This window comes from Anolis carolinensis, chromosome 4, assembly GCF_035594765.1.
Source record: "Anolis carolinensis isolate JA03-04 chromosome 4, rAnoCar3.1.pri, whole genome shotgun sequence".
Lineage (NCBI taxonomy): Eukaryota > Metazoa > Chordata > Lepidosauria > Squamata > Dactyloidae > Anolis > Anolis carolinensis.
In genome coordinates this window covers 251489016-251510157 of record NC_085844.1, presented here as the reverse complement: position 1 = coordinate 251510157, position 21142 = coordinate 251489016, and the positions used below count along the sequence as shown (strand labels likewise).

Here is a 21142-nt window from a genome sequence, read left to right as displayed (position 1 = left end):
CGCTTCTCGTTCTCTAGGGAAAGAGATTGTTGGCGGGAAAACGAGACCCAATATAGGTGTTTGACGCGGGAGATTCTTTGCGGAGTCAACAGAGCGCCTTCAGGAGTAAGATCGTGTGTGGACTTCGTAACCCCAGTTCCTTGCCTCCCGGATCAAGTATTCAAGATTTTGCATCGCTTTGCTTTTAACCACGGACCTTGTTCCAGGATTCACTGGTTGCCTTGTACCTAGCCACGGACCTTGTTAAAGAACCAAGTTATATCCAGCCTTGTTCCAGGCTTGTTGTCAAGCTACCTTGGACTCTTAAGACTCTGACATTTCCCCACGCTATTGCTTGGCAATAGTGTGTGTTTCGGTATTGGATAAAGAACTTTGAACTCTAATATCATTTATTGGACAATACATTTTTGGACTATATTTGACCTCATTTGAAAGGTCTGCTTCTGAACTATATTCCTCACTTGTTTTTATTGCTTTTATATATTTCCTTAATAAAGATATTAGATAGAGATTGGCCTCCGTGTATGGTTCTTGGTGCCCAGCTGCTAGGGGTCTGACAAAAGTTCACAAACTCCCTGGAGTGGCCACAGGGGAGGATCCAGACCAAGAACAATCCCAAGACCCAAAGACCTCAACGGCGGAGCAGGCGGAGGATAACATGGTACATGTTACAACGGCTGTGAAGGCGGAAGAAGGCTGCAACGGATTGAGAAGCCACTCTCGTTGTGTTAACCACACCACTGCTGGGACCTCACTCTGTGAAGACTGTGTGTTGACCGGCCGTGCACTGACCTCCACACATTAAAAAAAATCACGCACAGGCGTCTTCCAAGAAATGGAGGACCATCATCCTCGAACTACGAGGAATTGCCTAACTAACTAACTAATTATGGATCTCACAGGGTTGATGTGAGAGAACGTGAAATCAATGGTCAACAAAATTGTATTCTGAAACAAATTTGCATCTATTCTATTTCTGTTCCAGTCATTGTCTGTTTAAAAGTCATGCTACACCAACCTCTTGCATCTCAGCCAAGATCTTGACATTGTTTTGGGTTGTCAAGTTCCTTGTCTCTCTCCACTTGAATCTGGCATCCCAGATCAATCCTGGCCCAAATCCCTCTGCTGACGTGTTCCATACATTCTTGCATAACATAACTATTGGCCAACTTGTTCAAATGTATAAATATTTGCATTGCAACAGTAATTGCTATTCTATACCCAAGTAAATGTCATGGGTTTCCCACCAAGAGAGCGTTTTCGTCATTCCTGATGTATATATTTTCTATATAAGGGACATCGGCTCTTGGCTCACAACGTCTTCCTCCGCAGAGGACAACACCTTGGGGACACCTTGCGAAGCCAACAGGTGAGTAAGGTCAGGATCCAAAGGGAGCTCAGCTTGACTCCCTTGCAAATCCAGTCTGATTTCCAAACTCAAGAATGATCTTTCAAGGGCCAGGTATTAATCCGTGTATTTGTTACAATTAGCCTAACTTACATTCAACCCATTGTCCGATGGTTAAGCGGGAATGGCTTTGGAGTATGAAAACCTGGCTTTGGGTGATTTGGTTTCTTATATGAAAACAACGGGAGCTAAAATGAACATTTGAGGGATTTTCTTCTAATCTTAATTTCTGGTTCCATGTTGAAGAAACCCACTGACTCCATGACATTTACATTTAGGTTTCATCTACACAACAAAATTCATGCAGGTTGACATCTCTTAAACCTTCATGGCTCAATGCTGTGATATCCTGAGAGATGGAGTTGGGTGAAGAACCAGTGCTCTTTGGCAGAGAAGGCTAAAGACCTTTTAAAACTACAGCTTCCATAGGATTGAGCTACTGCAATTACGGTGGTGTCCAACTGCATGCATTCTATGGTGTAGATATCTCATGAAGTCAGACTTCAGGAAAAGAAATCCTAATTGAATATTAGAAAGAACTTTCCAATCGTCCAAGGTGTTCTCCAGGGGAATCTGGTTCCTGGGAGTTTGGTGGAGCCTCCTTCCGTCTCTGGAGGTTCAGAAGCAGAGGCTGGATAATGGACACCTGTCAGGAGGGCTTGCATTGTAGATTCCTGCCTGTCAGAAGGAGATGGGCTAGATGGCTGTGGGATCCCTTTCCAACTCCAGGATCCATATCTTCTCAGGTCAAGATGCTCACGGTTTGGACCGTCCTCTTGTGTGGCCTCCTGCCCTTCCAACAAGCTGCTGCGCAAGACCTCACGTTTGGGTTGGATTTCAAAACCCTTGAAAAAGGTCAGTATTTCTATGTGTTTTATTTTTTATGTGGACATAGATAGATAGATAGATAGATAGATAGATAGATAGAGATGGATGGATGGATGGATAGATAGATAGATAGATAGATAGATAGATAGATAGATAGACAGACAGACAGGCAGACAGATAGCACAATAACAGTACTTTGGGCACAGAAATGGTTGTTTCTTTTACAAAAATGAAATTTTCACAAAAGAATCTTGACTTTAAAAAAAAATCTCAAGGCAATTGATTATATTTCTAGCGGGTGTCTCAGGGATACATCCACATTGTAGATTTAATACAGATTGATACCACATTATCTGGCATGACCCAATCCTGAGAGTTGTAGTTTGGCAAGGCACCCACACTCTTTGGCAGGGAAGGCTAAAGACCTTTAAAACTGCCACTGTCATGATTCCATAGTACTGATCCATGGCAAGAAAAGTGGTGTTGATCTGCATTCATTATACAGTCCAAATTTATTTATTTATTTATTTCCAACATTTATATCCCGCCCTTCTCACCCGAAGGGACTCAGGGCGGCGTACAAAATTGGCAACAATTCGATGCCTATACATAATTAAAACAGCTATAAAAATCCAATAAAACAATTAAAACAATATAAAATATATAAAAACATATGATTAAAATCTATTCCTCCAAAATCCTCGTGCTGTAGCCGTAAATCAGTCCGGGTCGTCATTATCGTTTAATCTTCAAAAGCCTGGGCACATAGCCATGTTTTCAGGGCTTTTCTAAAACTCAAAAGGGTTGGGGCTTGCCGTATTTCTCTGGGGAGGGTGTTCCACAGCCGGGGAGCCACCACCGAGAAGGCCCTGTCCCTTGTCCCCACCAGCCGTGCCTGTGAGGCAGGCGGGACCGAGAGCAGGGCCTCTCCAGATGACCTTAGGGATCTTCCTGGCTCATAGGAGGAGATACGTTTGGACAAGTAGATTGGGCCAGAACCGTTTAGGGCTTTATAGGTCAAAACCAGCACTTTGAATTGGGCTCGGTAGCATATCGGCAGCCAGTGGAGCTGGCTAAGTAGGGAGGTGGTACGCTCCCTATAAGCCGCCCCAGTTATTAATCTGGCTGCCGCCCGTTGTACTAATTGGAGCTTCCGAGCCGTCTTCAAAGGCAACCCCACGTAGAGAGCGTTGCAGTAGTCCAAACGGGATGTAACCAGAGCGTGGACCACCGTGGCCAAGTCAGACCTCCCAAGGAACGGGCGCAGCTGGCGCACAAGTCTTAGTTGTGCAAAGGCTCCCCTGGCCACCGCCAAGACCTGGGGCTCCAGGCTCAGCGATGAGTCCAGGAGAACCCCCAGACTGCGAACCTGTGTCTTCAGGGGGAGTGCGACCCCGTCCAACACAGGCTGTAACCCTATTCCCTGTTCAGCCTTGCGACTGACCAGGAGGACTTCTGTCTTGTCTGGATTCAGTTTCAATTTGTTCGCCCTCATCCAGTCCGACACAGAGGCCAGACACCGGTTCAGGACCTGAACAGCCTCCTTAGTGACAGGTGGGAAGGAGTGACAGAGCTGGACATCATCTGCGTACAGATGACACCGAACCCCGAAACTCCTGATGATCTCTCCCAGTGGCTTCATGTATATGTTGAACAACATGGGGGACAGTACTGAACCCTGCAGGACCCCACAAGTCAATGGTTGTGGGGCCGAGCAGGTGTCCCCCAATGACACCATCTGGGAACGCCCCTCCAGGAAGGACCGGAGCCACTGCAAAACAGTACCTCCGAGACCCATCCCGGCAAGGTGCCCCAGAAGGATACCGTGATCGACGGTATCGAAGGCCGCTGAGAGGTCCAGCAGAACCAGCAGGGACACACTCCCCCTGTCCAGTTCCCGGCGTAGATCATCGACTAAGGCGACCAAGGCTGTCTCGGTACCATGCCCCAGCCTGAAACCAGACTGCGCCGGATCTAGAAAATCAGTGTCAACCAAGAATGCCTGGAGTTGTGCGGTCACCACACGTTCCACGACCTTGCCCAAAAAGGGGAGATTGGAAATAGGCCGATAGCTATCCAATTGAGTGGGGTCCAGTGATGGCTTCTTCAACAGCGGTTTGATCACAGCCAATTTAAGGCTCGCTGGAAATATGCCTTCCCGAAGGGAGGCATTCACCACCACCTTCACCCACTCGGCCAATCCCCCTCTGGCTTCTCTCACTAGCCAGGATGGGCAGGGGTCTAGGATGCATGTGGTAGCCCTCACCTCTCCAAGCACCTTGTCCACGTCCTCAGGCTGAACCAATTGAAACGAATCCATCAAAATAGGACAAGCAGGTGCTCTTGCTACATCCTCGGAGACTGCCGTTAATATGGTGTCAAAGCCAGAACGGATCAAAGCGACTTTGTCCGCAAAGAACCGAGCAAATGCTTCACAGCGGGCTGCCGAGTTGTCAGAGATCCCGTCTTGAGGGACGGGATATAACAAACCTCTGACAACTCGGGACAGCTCCGCCGGACGGTTCTTTGCAGACGCAATATTAGCTGCAAAGAAAATGTTCTTTGCAGCATCTATTGCCGCGGCATATGCCCTAAGATAGGAACACAGCCGTGTTCGGTTTGGCTCGCTTGGCTCCGAACGCCACACACCCTCTAGTCCCCTCTTCTTTCGCTTCATCGCTGCCAACTCCTCGGTGAACCAAGGAGATGGTTTAGCTCGGGTACTTGAGAGGGGACGTTCCGGAGCGACCGTGTCTATTGCCCTAGCCGCCTCCTTGTTCCAGAGGGCGACCAGAGCATCGACAGGGTCACCAGCCGAGGTGGTGGGAAATTCCCCAAGAGCCGTCAGGAATCCATCCGGATCCATAAGCCTCCTGGGGCGGACCATTTTGGGTCCTCCACCCCTGCGGAGGTTGGGGGGCGCAGTGATTCTAAACCTGGAGGGACCTAGTTTGCCCATACCTGGTATAGATGCACCCAAGCTGTGAGTATCTTGTGAAATTCATTTTCTGACTTACTTAAACTGCTTTTCAGGTCCTCATAGAAACTTTCACTGGATCTGCTATCCAACTGCCCGGGTTATTATTGACCACATGCTATTATGAGTCCCAACTAGAGCAGACCCAACTAGAGCAGACCAACTATTGCACCAGAAGACTACACCTCCATCTTGTCTCACCACAATGGGTCTCCTCTAGTTGGCACTCACATAACTCGGGCCCATCAATGTTGACGTGTTTGCCTTGATACTGAAACCTACATGTACTAAGGTGCCCATGTGCATCTAATTGATGATGGGGAAAAATGGAGTAAGGGGTTGCCTATAAAGTCACGAGTCAGCTTCGTAAAACAATAATGATGCTGAGACTCAGTTTTACTTTGTTGACTTTCCATCTCTGGTACAAAATGGTATCAACTTTCTACAGTACTCCCTCTACATCCCTCTGTGATGTTCCGCTATAATACTCTTCTCGGAGAAGACTTACCTGATGGCATCCCGAATCCAATTGGGTAAGTGATACTGGGAACAAGATTGAACATACATTCAATGCATGAAGAAAATATATAAAAGTATGTACAGGAGCCAGCAAAATGACACTCGGCTCAGGAAAAGAGATGGTTCACTTTTTTTTGGTAAAATTTAAGATACACGTTTCAGTCCCCTTCTACACTTTCCATATATTCCAGTCCAACTCCATGGTCAACTTGACCCAGTCACATGGAAGGACCTAGAGATTTCTAGAGAGAACACCTTCAGTGCAATCCTATGGTCAGCTTCCAGCAGAGGTTGAGCCCAGAGTCATGATGGAAGACCTAGAATTTCCTAGAGAGGTGTTTTTCCTCTCATGTAAAAACATAGTAATTTCCTTATTCGCATTGTTTCATCTTCATGAGTTCCTGTGCCCCAGTGAAAGTGGAGGGCTGACTGCAGCTCCTTGTGTGCAGCTCCAAGGAGGACATTTATGCACATAAAGCTTCCATTCCTGACTCTGGCCAAACTCTCTCTCAATATCTAATGGGAAGATTGTGAATGCCAAGCTGCTTAATGTCAGCCTGAAAACCCTGCCAGATCTTGGGCTCTTACTGGTAATTCCTGTCACACTGGAACTCCTGGGCAATAGTCCAGATGATGCACCCGGGAAGACCCAGTGAGCAGAAAGGCCTGGTTCAGGAATTCTCCTCCTCGGGATCCACAATTACCTGTCTCTACATTATTAAATGTTTAGGTAGCAACAAAAAGCAAGCAAGCAAACTTAGGGCATGTCCCATGATGTTGATATAGCCCAACTGTGGTGCTCATAAAAACGACAACACCAAGAATAAGTCTCCACTGCCATCTAATCCAGTTCAAAGCAGATAACTTGGGTTTAACCGGCAGTGTACAAGGGGCCTCTGTTTTCCTCAAGTAAGAGACAACCCAAAAGGCATCTGCATGGAACCACCTTTTTGAGAAATCAAAAATGCAACATAGAGCACTATCAATATCAAGAGATTGCCTGGGAGTGTGGTGGAGTCTCCATCTCCTGAGGTTTTTGGACAGGGGTTGGACTGCATGGCCCTAGGGGTCTTGATTCCAATTCTGGGCTTCTAGAGCAATTGTCCCCTTTCTCTTCCAGGGTTTTCACGCCTGTGACTGATTTTGTGCGTCGTTTCGAGGAATTAATCGCCGAAGCCTCTTTTCGAAGGGTGCAATCCAATTCCGGAGCACCCAAGCTCGTGGTTGAGAACTACATGACTGACCCAGCTCACATCGAGGTCTTGTCTGGGCGGGTGTCCAGAGATCTTAATAGAGTTTTGAGGTCAGTGGTTGAGGTAGCAATGGAGAGGGGAGTTTGTATTCCCCTCCCCTGCATGAGTGGTGAATGGACCATACTTTGGTCCAGAAAGAAGTATGCTTCTGATGTCTACATTTTAAGGATGAACCCTTTCTCTTCCTTAGGACCCGACAGCGGAACATGGATACCAGCCTCTCTAACGTCTTGAACCGCCACCTTCCTGGTGTGGTGCGTTCTCGAGGGATCTGCTTCTCTGGGGTTATTGGCCATCCCCTTTTAGCCTCACAGTGTGTGGCACCCTTATCAACCCCACAAGGAATCCAAACTTTTCAGATAATTATCAACAACTATCTGAATTCTCCCCCTACCAAAACCATTTGTAGCAAGCCATAAGGAATGCATGCTGGACAACCTCTTCTTGGTACTGACCAAGACAGAGCTCAGTTATTTAGGCCTCCATTTAATTGCTACTCCCAATCACCACATCTCTGATCATTTAGCTTCAACCCACCTGAAAGCTAAAATAGACTCATTTAATGATTTAGCTAAACGCATCAAGAGAGCAAATGCTGTCCTACAAATAAATGGGGAATGAAGCTTTGTTCCTTCCCACTGATCATCTTCCTTTCTTTCGCAGCTGTATCCAGGTATAGATGTTTTGTTGAATAACTTGAACATGCTTCTTGGCACAGTCAACAGTAAGTTGGCCCAAACTCTAACCCTTGAATCAGAAAACCTTGGATAAGATCTCAATGTCCCACCAAACCTGGGAAAATAATCCAAAATAATGATGTTCAAGGTGATAGTCCATGAACTATGGACCATGAAATATGGGCCTCTGGTTTATGCTGAGTTAGGCCCCATCTACACTGCCATATTATCCAGTGCAAAGCAGATTATATGGATCTGGAAAGTGGCAGTGTGATGGGACTTTAAGTTTCCAGAAAAGGGAAAAACAGCCAATGGGCACAAATGTAGTAACAGCTGGTGCCTAGAACTTTAGGTGGGAAAATCTACCAGGCCTCCAAACCAGAGAACTTGAGAAACACTTGTCTAAGGGAAATTTCACAGGTAAAGTTATTGTGATGTAGTGGTTTCAGTCTTGTTCTATGATTTCGGAGACCAGGGTTTGGATCCCTACACAGCCATGAAAACCCATTGGATGACTTTAGGTGAGTTACATAGTCAGCCCCAGAAAACCTCACAAAAAGTTCATTTTAGGATCACCATGAATGGGAAATGACTTGAAGACACCCAACAGAAATAAGGCCAAATATTTATTGTTTACATCAGGGGTCCTCAAACTTTTTAAGCCAAGGGCCGGTCCACAATCCTTCAGACTGTGGAGGGGCCGAATTATCATTTGAAAAAAAAACGAACAAATTCCTATGCACACCGCACATGTCTTATTTGTAGTGCAAAACAACAACAACAATGAAAGAACAATACAATATTTAAAAATGAAAACAATTTTAACCAACATAAATCTATCAGGATTTCAATGGGAAGTGAGGGCCTGCTTCTGGCCAATGAGATAGTCAAGTTAATTAGGATTGTTGTTGTTGTTGTTGTTGTTGTTGTTGTTGTGTGCCTTCAAGTCATTTCAGACTTTGGGTGAGCCTAAGTCTAAAAATTATTTATTATTTATTTACTACATTTGTATCACACCCTTCTCACCCCAAAGGGGACTCAGAGTGGCTTACAAATTATATGTACATACAATATATATTATTAGCATAGCACAATATTAGCATTATATATTACTATGTTGAACTATACCACTATACTGTAATATTATTAGTAATATTATATGTAATATAGAATATATAATTAATATTATTATATGGTATTATTATTAGTGTTATATTGTATTACATTATAATATTATTATCAATATTATATGTATATACAATATATTATATTATAAAACTGAGGGCGGGGGCCAGGTAAATGACCTTGGAGGGCCGCATCCGGCCCCCGGGCCTTAGTTTGGGGACCCCTGGTTTACATCCCACAAAGCAACGATGTTGGCTTTGAACACATGCCATTGTTTAACCCAATGTTTCTGAAATTCACTCAGAGAACTTATGAGAACATTCTTCCTGTCCCAGCCTAGAATTATAGAATCTTAAGAGTTGGAACAAACCACAAAGGCCATCTAGTAGAACAAGGGCTCTTTTAGGAACAACTCAGAAAGATGTGTGACTAGCCTCCTTTCCCCCATCTCTCATCCACTATGTTTATGGAAATGCGGGAATTCCAAAATCTGGAATCTGACAAACTTCTAGTCCCAAGAAGTTCTGATGAGGGAGAAATTTTTTTTTATTTAAAATATACTAGGTTGGCTACCCAGTGATGCCTGGGTTAGGTATTTTGGAATGAGAAATATTAGAAGTTGTCATTGTGTGTTTTATGGGGTTATGACTGGTCCCATTAGAAACTCCATAATGATGTGGATGAATTACAAATTTCATAATCCTGTGTCAATTCTCCCAAATGCTGCTACAATTAAAAGTTGATCATGTATAGTACCAGATTGGTGTAGCTCCATCGTAGGTTGGAGGGAGCAAGCTTGTTTTCTGCTGCCCTGCAGACTAGGACGCGGAACAATGGCTTCAAACTACAGGAAAGGAGATTCCACCTGAACATCAGGAAGAACTTCCTCACTGTGAGAGCTGTTCAGCAGTGGAACTCTCTGCCCTGGAGTGTGGTGGAGGCTCCTTCTTTTGAGGCTTTTAAGCAGAGGCTGGATGGCCATCTGTCGGGGGTGCTTTGAATGCGATTTCCTGCTACTTGGCAGGGGGTTGGATTGGATGGCCCATGAGGTCTCTTCCAACTCTACTATTCTATGATTCTATGATGCTATGGTTCATAGATCTATCTGGATGTGGGTGAACTATAACTCACAGGATCCAAGGTCAATTCCTCCCAAATACCCCCTGTATTCAAAGCTGGCCATGTATTTATGCTATTTTTGGTTGAGATCCATTGCCAGTTGGGTTCACAGTGCTCTTTTATTATGGGTGAACTACAACTCCCAAAACCATGAGTTAACTCACCCCCTCACCCTCACCAGTATTTTAAGTTGGTCAAGTTATGCGTGCCAATTGTGGTCAAGATCTAAAATTTAGTTCACACATCCCTTTGATAATGAGTGAAGTGCTACCCCCCAAATCATCAATCAATCCCTTCCAAAACTCACCAGTATTTAAAGTTGGTCATGTTAGGTACATATGCCAAGTTTGGTCCAGATCCATTATCATTTGGCATCACAAACAGACATTCATGCATATATACATACATTACATACATACAAATGAACAAACCTATTTTCACCATTTCCATATAGGTAGATTCCTCACAAGCTCTTTCCCTCTAACATTGGATGAAAGTACCAGAGTGACTCTAGAATACTAGTAGGTGCGTCAAAGGTGGTCCCTATTCCTTTCCTCCTCCCTCACCTTCCTCTTTCTTTCCTCCCACAGGTGTGTTGCCAGTGGGGACGCTGGGATGGGCTCATTATACTCTGGCTGGGCCACCCTCGATGAAGGATGGACAACTTCTGCTCAATATGAACGTAAGAACCCATTTCCCGTTGCTCTTCAGGGCTTGAGTTTGTCTTGCCCACTGGGCATAATACCCTGTTTCCCCGAAAATAAGACATCCCTGAAAAATAAGACCTAGTAGAAGTTTTGCTGAATTGCTAAATATAAGGCCTCCCCTGAAAGTTAAGACCTAGCAAAGTTTTTGTTTGGAAGCATGCCCAGCACCTGCCAAACAGAAGACAAGAGCATGCAGGATTGGTAAATGTACATACCAGCTGTACATGGAAATAATGGTAGTAACAAGAAATTCTTCATAGGATTCACAGTTTGTCTGGTTATGCTGGTTTGTGATGACAACTACTGTACAGTATATAATAAATGTTCATTTTTTTTGTTCAACAATAAATGTGAATTCTTCTTCATGGAAAAATAAGACATCCCCTGAAAATAAGACCTAGCACATCTTTGGGAGCAAAAATTCATATAAGACACTGTCTTATTTTCGGGGAAACACGGTACTATCTTAGAGGTCCAAAGAAGAGTCATTCAGATCTTCCTCCATAGTGAATCCATAAGGGAGCAGCTAGAGAATTCTTTGCACTTTGGGACTCTTTCTAGACAATGTCTTGATGAACTACATGAACCTATCACTCAGAAATGTTGACCAAGGGTGTGTCCACACTGTGGAATGAATGCAGTCTGACACCACATTAACTACAAGGGCTTCATGCTATGGGATCCTGGGAGTTGTAGTTTAGTGAGGCACCAGCACTTTTAGACAGAGAAGGCTAAAGACCTTTCAGGATTCCATAGCAGTGAGCCATATCAGTTGAAGTGGTTTCAAAGAGCATTTGTTCTACAGTGTAAATGTAGGTGCTCTTCCTTCTATGACGACGTGCCCTTGTCTAATCTGATTCATATGGTCACCACCTCCCAATGCTACCCATCATTCATCTTGGGCCTTCCTTTTCAGTTCTCTTCTCTCTCCCCTCCCCCCAGATCTATTTCAGTGATAATAATGGCAACACCTTCAACCCAGTTCCAGCTGAGCCGCCCGCTCTGCCTCCAGTGACGGATGATACTTCCAGGCTGCTTTTATCTCTCAATATCCTTCGCCCTTGGCTTGAGCTTCTTGTGAAAGGAGGACAGTTCAATGCAGACATCCCTCAACAAATGGTGAGTTGACCAGATTAGATGCATTCCACAAGGTTTAGCTCAGAAAGGTTTAGAGAAGAGTTTTAGCTTGGTGCTGGAGGGCTCTTCTACTGGGCATCTAAGAACTGAATTGACCAGAAGACTGGTGAGAAGGAATCCTAGAACCTGGAAAATGCTCCAACCAACTGCATTCTGTGAGGCAGGAAAACATCACCGAAGTTGTCCTGATATAAAGGATAAGCTTCTGTTGAAGTTCTTCCTTGTGTTCAAGTTGAAACTCCTTTCCTGGAGTTTGAACCCCTTGTGCCATGCCTTAGTCTTTGCTCAGTCTTCAAGATGACAACCGTTCAGATGTTTAAACATGGCTCTCTTGTCCCACTTCAGGCCTAGCTTTTCAATATCCTTCTTGAATGGTGGTGCCCAGAATTGGACACAATCTCATCCCAGGCAAAGTCTGACCAAAGGAGGATAATTCAAGGAGGGTGTCTCTTGACTCACTAACCTCCATCATTGCCCCACTGAGATTATAATCTGTATGTTTTTATCTGAAAGGGAGGAAAGGAAGCATGCGGGGAAAGGATTGAAAGAAGAATACAGGAAGGTTACAATTCAGAGCCCCCTCTTTCTTCAAGCCATTTACTTGACAAAGTAATGATGTACTGGTTTAAGCATAGGGCTATGATCATGGAGCCTAGGGTTCATTCTCCCCTCTCAGCCATGGAAACTCATTGGGTGGCCTTGGGTAAGTCACAGGCTCTCATCCTCAATAACCTTCTCAATAAATTTGCTTAAGGGTGAATATAAATTTGAAATATGAAAATGTATTGAACCAGTGGTTGACTGGTAAATCAATTTTTGCAATAAAATCTCATCAGTGGTGTTGTTTCAAGTGTGGAATCAGCCTGCCTAAGTGACTGATGTCTCAATAAGCTTGGAAGATGATGTCTCCACAGAAATGCTGTGTCCAATTTTGGATACAGAATGAGATCACTGTACATAAATGGGAGATAAAAGTGGAACCAACAAGTGTAATGTTACCGAGAATATGTGATTGGATGTGTATGTTGATGGATTTTGTTGTTGTTTCGCTGGTATCTACAATAAAAAACATATATTTTTTTAAAAAAAAAAAACAGAATGAGATCAGTAAGAAAGAGTTAAGTGAACGGAAATGTGTTCCAATGAGGGTTGTTCATTTCTGCTGCTGCTGCTTCCCATGGAAGACTCCAACCAACAGATTCAAAAGACAAGAAAGAGGACCCTTACTAAAGTTGGGAAAAGTCTTCTGGTGATAAAAGCAGTTCAACTGTGGAGTAGCCCTCCTTGGAAGAGGATGGATTCTCAGTTGGAGGAGAGTTTTAAATTGTGAACTGATAGGGTTCACAAAAAAAGGCTTTTTTGCTTACGTTGGTAGAAAAAGGAAGAAAAAGGAGGCGATAGGGCCATTGCAAGGAGTAGATGGGGTGATGGTGACAGGGGATAGGGAAAAGGCAGAACTGCTTAATGCCTTCTTTGCCTCGGTCTTCTCAGAAAAAGAAAGCCATCTTCAACCTCAGCAACACGGAATGGACGAAGGATTGGGGGAAATCCAACCCCAAATAGGGAAACAAGTTGTCCAGGAACACTTGGCCTCTCTAAACGAATTCAAGTCCCCAGGGCCAGATCAGCTACACCCAAGAGTACTGAAGGAACTAGCGGAAGTTATTTCAGAACCACTGGCAATTATCTTCGAGAGTTCTTGGAGAACGGGAGAAGTCCCAGCAGATTGGAGGAGGGCGAATGTGGTCCCTATCTTCAAGAAGGGAAAAAAGAACGACCCAAACAATTACCGTCCGGTCAGCCTCACATCAATACCAGGCAAAATTCTGGAAAAGATCATTAAGGAAGTGGTCTGCGAACACTTAGAAACAAATGCGGTCATTGCTAATAGTCAACACGGATTTACCAAAAACAAATCATGCCAGACTAATCTGATCTCTTTTTTCGATAGAGTTATGAGTTGGGTCGATACAGGGAATGCCGTGGATGTAGCGTACCTGGATTTCAGTAAGGCCTTCGACAAAGTCCCCCATGACCTTCTGGCAAACAAACTAGTAAAATGTGGGCTAGACAAAACTACGGTTAGGTGGATCTGTAATTGGCTAAGCGAACGAACCCAAAGGGTGCTCACCAATGCGTCGTCTTCATCATGGAAAGAAGTGACAAGTGGAGTGCCGCAGGGCTCCGTCCTGGGCCCGGTTCTGTTCAACATCTTTATTAACGACTTAGACGAAGGGTTAGAAGGCACGATCATCAAGTTTGCAGATGACACAAAACTGGGAGGGATAGCTAACACTCCAGAAGACAGGAGCAGAATCCAAAACGATCTTGACAGACTAGAGAGATGGGCCGAAACTAACAAAATGAAGTTCAACAGGGACAAATGCAAGATACTTCACTTCGGCAGAAAAAATGGAAATCAAAGATACAGAATGGGGGACGCCTGGCTTGACAGCAGTGTGTGCGAAAAAGACCTTGGAGTCCTCGTGGACAACAAGTTAAACATGAGCCAACAATGTGATGCGGCTGCTAAAAAAGCCAATGGGATTCTGGCCTGCATCAATAGGGGAATAGCGTCTAGATCCGGGGAAGTCATGCTCCCCCTTATTCTATTCTGCCTTGGTCAGACCACACCTGGAATACTGTGTCCAATTTTGGGCACCACAGTTGAAAGGAGATGTTGACAAGCTGGAAAGCGTCCAGAGGAGGGCGACTAAAATGATTAAGGGTCTGGAGAACAAGCCCTATGAGGAGCGGCTTAAAGAGCTGGGCATGTTTAGCCTGCAGAAGAGAAGGCTGAGAGGAGACATGATAGCCATGTACAAATATGTGAAGGGAAGTCATAGGGAAGAGGGAGCAAGCTTGTTTTCTGCTGCCCTGCAGACTAGGACACGGAACAATGGCTTCAAACTACAGGAAAGGAGATTCCACCTGAACATCAGGAAGAACTTCCTCACTGTGAGAAGGGCTGTTCGGCAGTGGAACTCTCTCCCCGGGGCCGTGGTGGAGGCTCCTTCCTTGGAGGCTTTTAAGCAGAGGCTGGATGGCCATCTGTCGGGGGTGCTTTGAATGCGATTTCCTGCTTCTTAGCAGGGGGTTGGACTAGATGGCCCATGTGGTCTCTTCCAACTCTACTATTCTATGATTCTATGATTCTATGATTCTAGGTGATATAATTTCTGGGAGTGATGAAACAGGGATAATTATTATTAAATAATAATTCCCACCCCTTATTTCCCACCCCTTTTGTTTCTTTTCCCTAGCTGCCTGATGTTGTCCCAATGACCACTTCTGAGCTTGAGTCTATACTATCTGAGGTAAGTTTTTTGCCCTCTGTGTGCATGTGGAGGGATGAGGGGATCTTAGGTTGACTGCCCATTTATAGTCACCCCATGGATGTCTTAAGGTGTTCCTAGACAAGGGACCCTTTGAAGTGGCTTTGCCAAGACCTTCCACTCAAATATCACCCATGACACCTGGGATTCCTTGGTAGTCCTTCTGGGCATTGGGAAGGCCCTTCTCCATTTTGTAATCCCACTCTCAAAATTCCCATATATAGCTGGGAGTGACAGTCCTTCAAGGCTCTCTTTCCCATGCTCCGGAGTCCTAAACCACTGTTTAGGAGGGAGAGAAGCCAAGGTTAGATCTTATGTGCAGTAATGCCTTAATGCTCCCTATGAACTTATGGAGGCCACATGAATTCCATAGCGTTTTCTTAGCTATGGGATACTCAGAGGTGATTTTGCCCATTCCTTCCTCTAAAATATAGCACACAGCATCTGGGATTCATAGGTGGCTTCCTACCCAATTACTAATCAGGTCTGATCCTGCTTAGCTTCCAAGATCAGAAAGGATCTGTTGCCTTTTGAAAGCAGATCAGTTGTGGAAAAGACTTCCCATCCCTTCCAAAGCTGAAGCATAATCTCTTTTCCGCAGGTCTCTGGGCGTCTACCAGCTAACACGTCCTTGGTGGTCAGGATGGGAGTCATTGACACTCCAGCTGTGACTTTGCAAAATGGGACCCTCACGGTGACCCTCAACACCACCATGAAGTGCTCTGGTCTCACTCCGCTCCTTGTGTTGGAGGCTGTAAGTAAGAAAGGCTGGGCTGCCTGTGGGTTCATTTCAGCTCAATTGACCAACAAGTGTAGCTAAATCCTTCTAACCAGGAAAGATTTTTCCCTGTCCCTTGAGAAAGGTTCCTATCATTATCCCATTCAAATACTACTAACCAACCCCACCCTGCTTAGCTTTCAAAAACAGACATGATGGGGGGGATAGCTACACCACAGAATGAATGCAGTTTCACATCCATAGCTCAATGCTGTAGGGTCCTGAGTTGTAGTTTGGTGACGCACCAGAGAGAAGATTGAAGGCCCCCCTCCCACCTAGTACATCTTAAAAGTAGTGGAAACAACTCCAGATAACTGAGTTGGTTGAAACCCCTCTCTGGGATGTTCATTGATGGGACCACCTATCTATCCTTCTAAATATTCTTGCTAGAAAAAGAGCTTGGTTTGAAATCCATGCAAACCAGCCATGGGACTTTTTGGGTATGGCGATTCCTAGCAGCCCGTAGGAAAATTGATTCTGTATCCCTGTGTAAGAAGAGCTCATTCTGGCCACATCTCAGACATTACAGTGAAAAATCAAGATTCCCAATGACAGCAGTTAGAAACCCAGCTCTTATCCAGGGATTTTGTGGTGTTTGCAGGACATGAAACTGACTGGGCAGCCCATCATTTCGGGAACAAAGCTGCACCTCTCCTTAGCCTTAGACAGGTGAGATCTTCTTCCTCAGATCCTGAACCAATTCATCCAGATTTGCAAAGCCCAGGTGACATTCTCCAAAAGATATTATTTGTTAACGTCCTAGATTACATGCTCAACCTTGTGCACAACTTCCATTCATTCCAATTAGAGATCTACCAGAAAGCATTAGATCAGTGGTTCTCAACCTGTGAGTCCCCAGATGTTTTGGCCTTCAACTCCCAGATATCCTATCAGATGGCAAACTGGCTGGGATTTATGGGAATTGTGTTCTTTATATGGCTCATTTTATGTTTTAAATCCTATGTTATTCTGTGTCCTATGATGTTTGTACGTAATTTAACATTCCTGTCTTTGCATTGCTCCATACTCTAGGTTCTCTATGGCCTTGGCATGCAGTTCGGCAATGTCGCTGCACAATAGTGTATTTGTAATTCCATTCATTCCTGTTTTACACTTCGGCCCTTTTAAAGTAGTTTGTTTCAGTTGGTTTTCTCAATTTTTGTTTCTCCAGATGTTCTGGAGTTGAGAATCAGGCCCAGAACCTGCCAATAACCCCCTTTTTCTTTTCTACAGTTTTGACCTCAGACTTGTTTCCTCTGAAATTGGTGACATTGACGTAAGTAACATGGAATATCAATGGCATATGGGATCAGAACTCTACTTACTGAGGTCAAAGAAATATGTTCTGGAGTATTTGGGGCCATCCTTAGGTGTCCAATGAGACTGTATCCATAGAATGATACAAATCGTCCTCTGTGCTGATATATTGAAAGATGCTGTTACAAGAATTAGAAAATTTAATGGCAAAAATGACAGGCTTGTCGCATGTCACTGTTATAGTCAGTGCCAAGCTTATGGAGAATCCCTAGGATGTCCATCTGCTGAACATAAAAAGAACATATTGATTGAATCCATCCATATTCAAATCTTCCAAATTTAAACCCACAAATGTGAAGGGCTGACTGTAGTTATAACAAAGATAAGAGCAGTGGAATTGGATCAAACCCAACCTACTCTGCTCCGCAAATGATCAACCACTTGTTTATGGGAAGCTCACCAGGAGGACATAGGGGCAATGGTACCCTCCATGTCATATTCCCAAATAAGTGATGTTTGGAAGCATATAGTGCCTTTGATCCTGGCAGATGGCCATCATGATCAAAAACCTTATCCTTTGTTTGCATACACTTTGCATGTGCTGTATTCCTTGTTTGCCCTTAGGCTTGATAGTAAAAGCTATTGAAAGAGGAATTGGTCTGGGTCTATATATCAGCCACTTTCCTCCCGTGACAGAGATCTAAATTACAAGGATATTCTTGATTGGTGTTCCCATCAAAAATCAGCATTGGAAACATTGTTTTGTATTCGATGCATACAGTCCTTTTCAAATTTGAGTTTCCAGATGTTTTTGAAGCATAGCTCACAACACTTTTCTCAACCATAGCAAATGGCAAGAGATGAATGTATATTCCATCTATCTCTATCTATCTATCTATCTATCTATCTATCTATCTATCTATCTATCTATCTATCTATCATCGATCATCTATCCATCCATCCAATGGAATATTTCCGCTCCAGACCTAACATCTGATTTACCAGAGACTTCTGTCTGTGTCTTAGGTTGGACTCCTCAAAAACTGGATCCTGGACATTCTTCAAATTGCATACATACCTCGGCTTAATGGTATGGCAAAGACATTTGTATGGCTCAGTCAAGCTAACAATATTAGTGTCACAGGTCTACATTTGTGGTCCATCAGCCCAGGTTTACATCTAACCTTTTTTCCTTGGTTTTTTTGAAGTTGCTCTTGACAAAGCAGCGTTGCCTCTTCCGAACATCTTGAATATGGGTTATGCTGATGGTCAAGCCAATATCCTTGGGGTAAGCCCTCAGTTGTTCATTTCTGGAGATGTGTTTTCCAATGGTGGCCAACCGTTGTCTGGGACAGCTGAACAGACAGACCTGTGATGATCTGAACCATAACACGTTGAAAACTTTAACTTTTCATATTATTGAATTATTGAGTAGGCCTTTTGACTATTTAGATCAATTGTATGCCTTTCAATGTCTTTAAGCAGCATAAACATATTTGATTGTCATGTAGAAAGAGAAACTATCCATCCAAGGACACTTAGGTGGATTTAAGTTTTTATCTCCAAATTTTGGAAGAAATTCATCTGTACAGTAGAGTCTCACTTATCCAACGTTCTGGATTATCCAACGCATTTTTGTAGTCAATGTTTTCAATACATCATGATATTTTGGTGCTAAATTTGTAAATACAGTAATTACTACTTAGCATTACTGCGTATTGAACTACTGTCAAATTTGTTGTATAACATGATGTTTTGGTGCTTAATTTGTAAAATCATAACCTAATTTGATTTTTAATAGGCTTTTGCTTAATCCCTCCTTATTATCCAACATATTCACTTATCCAACATTCTGCCGGCCCGTTTATGTTGGATAAGTGAGACTCTACTGTATTTTGTTTTCAAAACTGAGAATTTAAAATTTGGCCTGTTCAAAGTGTATGGACAGTCAGGGTGTTAAAATTTCCCCAAGAATTGATATGCTATATCTCAGAATACATTTTTCTTTCCAAAAATCAGTGTTTTGATTGCCAGAGAAGGGTCTGAGTGGAACATTAAGAAGACCTTTTCCACGGGGGTTCGGATGTGGAATAGACTGAGTTAAAGTGTGTTAAACTCACCTCCTTTGGAGGTTGGATGGGCATCTTTCAGGAGTGTTTAAGCTTTGTCTTCCAACCTGGCAGAATGGGATTGGGCAGAAGGGGGACGCAAAGCAGAGTGGAAGGCAAACTTTCAAGCTGCAACGACTGGGATGGAAAGAGAAAGCAAACTATGTCGGCGCATAGTCTCGGAAGTCTTTGCAAGTTGCAGCAACAAAAAAAGTAACACTTGTGAATATCGTATTTACTCAAGTAGAATGCAGCATCAAATGTAATTAATGAAGGTGTGCATTACAAAAAAGGATCAAATACAATGCAAACTAGTGGTGGCCTCGGCATGATGGAGAGGCTGAGTTTTCCACCAGCCTTTCTGCAGCCACAGCTGCCTCTCATTATCTTCAGAGGGAAATTGGGTCCCTTTTCAATGCAGCCTCTCCCTCCTCTGTCCCCAGCCGAAAACTCTTGCCCACAGCCATGTTATGTTTCTTGGGACAATGCTTCCTAGACTGCCCAGAGGATGTACTGTAATTTAATCATGAAAAGTTTGCATTAAACTAGAGTAAATACAGTAGTAGCTAGCATCTGCTCTACTTGCTATGAAGAAAGTTTGCACCCAGCGCTTCTTCCTAAAGCTAAACCCACACAAAAGAAATTGCAACCTGTCTCCCTCCTGGAGATGACTCATGAAAACTGGAGACTACTGGGCAGTCCTGAGGTTGGGCAACCCTCATTTCCAGGCTCTGGTCAGGACTGTGTAAATGGTCTTGATAATAATGGTCTTGAGGTAAATGACCATGAGGTAAATGGTCTTGATAATAATAAGGCCACCCTACTGGGATCTGCACGCATCATCCGAAAATACATCACACAGTCCTAAACACTTGGGAAGTGTTCGACTTGTGATTTTGTGATATGAAATCCAGCATATCTATCTTGTTTGCCGTGTCATACAACTTCATTGTGTCAACAACAACAACAACAACACCAATAGAAACCAGGTGGATTCTATTTGGTTGAAGCTAAACTTTTTTCCTAGGAACCACTGGTGGTGTAGTGGTTTAAATTACTGATCTGCTGAATTTGCTAACCGAAAGGTCAGCGGTTCGAATAATAGTAATAACTTTATTTTTGTATCCCAATGCATCTCCCCAAGGGGACTTGGGGCAGCTCACACGGGTACCAAGCCCAACAACATACAATAAAATACAACAATATAAAATACATAACAATCACAACAAATTAATATATCAAACTTTACAACACAGCTTCACAGAATAAAAGAATCCGGGGAGTGGGGTGAGCTCCTGTGGTTAGCCCCAGCTTCTGACAACCTAGCAATTCAAAAACAATGTAATGTGAGTAGATTAATAGGTACCAATCTGGCAGGAAGGTAAGGCCTCTCCATGCAGTCATGCCAGTGGCCACATGATCTTGGAGGTGTTTACAGACAAGGCCGGCTCTTCGGCTTAGAAATGGAGATGAGCAACAACCCCCAGAGTTGGACACAATTAGACTTAATATCAGGGGGAAACCTTTACCTTTACTAATATTTTTCCTTGCCCTTCCCATGGTTGCCAGAACATCATCATGGTTCCGCTGATTCCAAAGCTTCCATAGATGGATCCATGTTGCTACAGAAGGAGCTTCAAGATAGACCAGATCTCCTTTCTGGCTGCTTCATCTGCCATCTTGCCTCCAAGTCTGAACATGGAAGAAACCTCAGCTGTATCCTCATTTCAGTTTCTCTTTGAGCTGTAGACCTGCTCTGGTCCAGGGAAGAAATAATGCTTACCTTTGTTTCATCTTGTCAAGGAGGGATGTCAACTGGCTCTTCTCCAGTCAATAAAATATATCATTTCCCAGCATTTACTGTGTTTGTATATGTTTTTCCTCTATTTCAATGCATTTTGAACAAGTCCAATC

General features: G+C 43.8%; 1 protein-coding gene across 1 annotated transcript; it reads left to right on the top strand.

Annotated features, from left to right (window-relative positions):
* Window positions 1–1922: 1922 nt before the first annotated feature.
* On the top strand, window positions 1923–21084 carry LOC134298565 (BPI fold-containing family B member 3-like). The gene is made up of 13 exons (XM_062979199.1): window positions 1923–2263; window positions 5662–5746; window positions 6853–7035; window positions 7176–7709; window positions 10497–10588; window positions 11556–11732; window positions 15014–15067; window positions 15687–15839; window positions 16465–16532; window positions 17097–17139; window positions 18147–18210; window positions 18329–18408; window positions 20798–21084. The coding sequence occupies exons 4-13, from the start codon at window positions 7688–7690 to the stop codon at window positions 20834–20836; spliced, it is 792 nt and encodes a 263-aa protein (XP_062835269.1). The 5' UTR covers window positions 1923–2263; window positions 5662–5746; window positions 6853–7035; window positions 7176–7687; the 3' UTR covers window positions 20837–21084.
* The last annotated feature ends 58 nt before the right edge of the window (window positions 21085–21142 follow it).

Coding starts and splice junctions, on each gene's coding strand:
- LOC134298565 (XM_062979199.1), top strand. CDS start 7,688: ATGCTTCTTGGCACAGTCAACA. Junction 7,710..10,496: donor GCTTCTTGGCACAGTCAACA/GTAAGTTGGCCC, acceptor TTCCTCCCACAG/GTGTGTTGCCAGTGGGGACG. Junction 17,140..18,146: donor CTGAAATTGGTGACATTGAC/GTAAGTAACATG, acceptor TCTGTGTCTTAG/GTTGGACTCCTCAAAAACTG.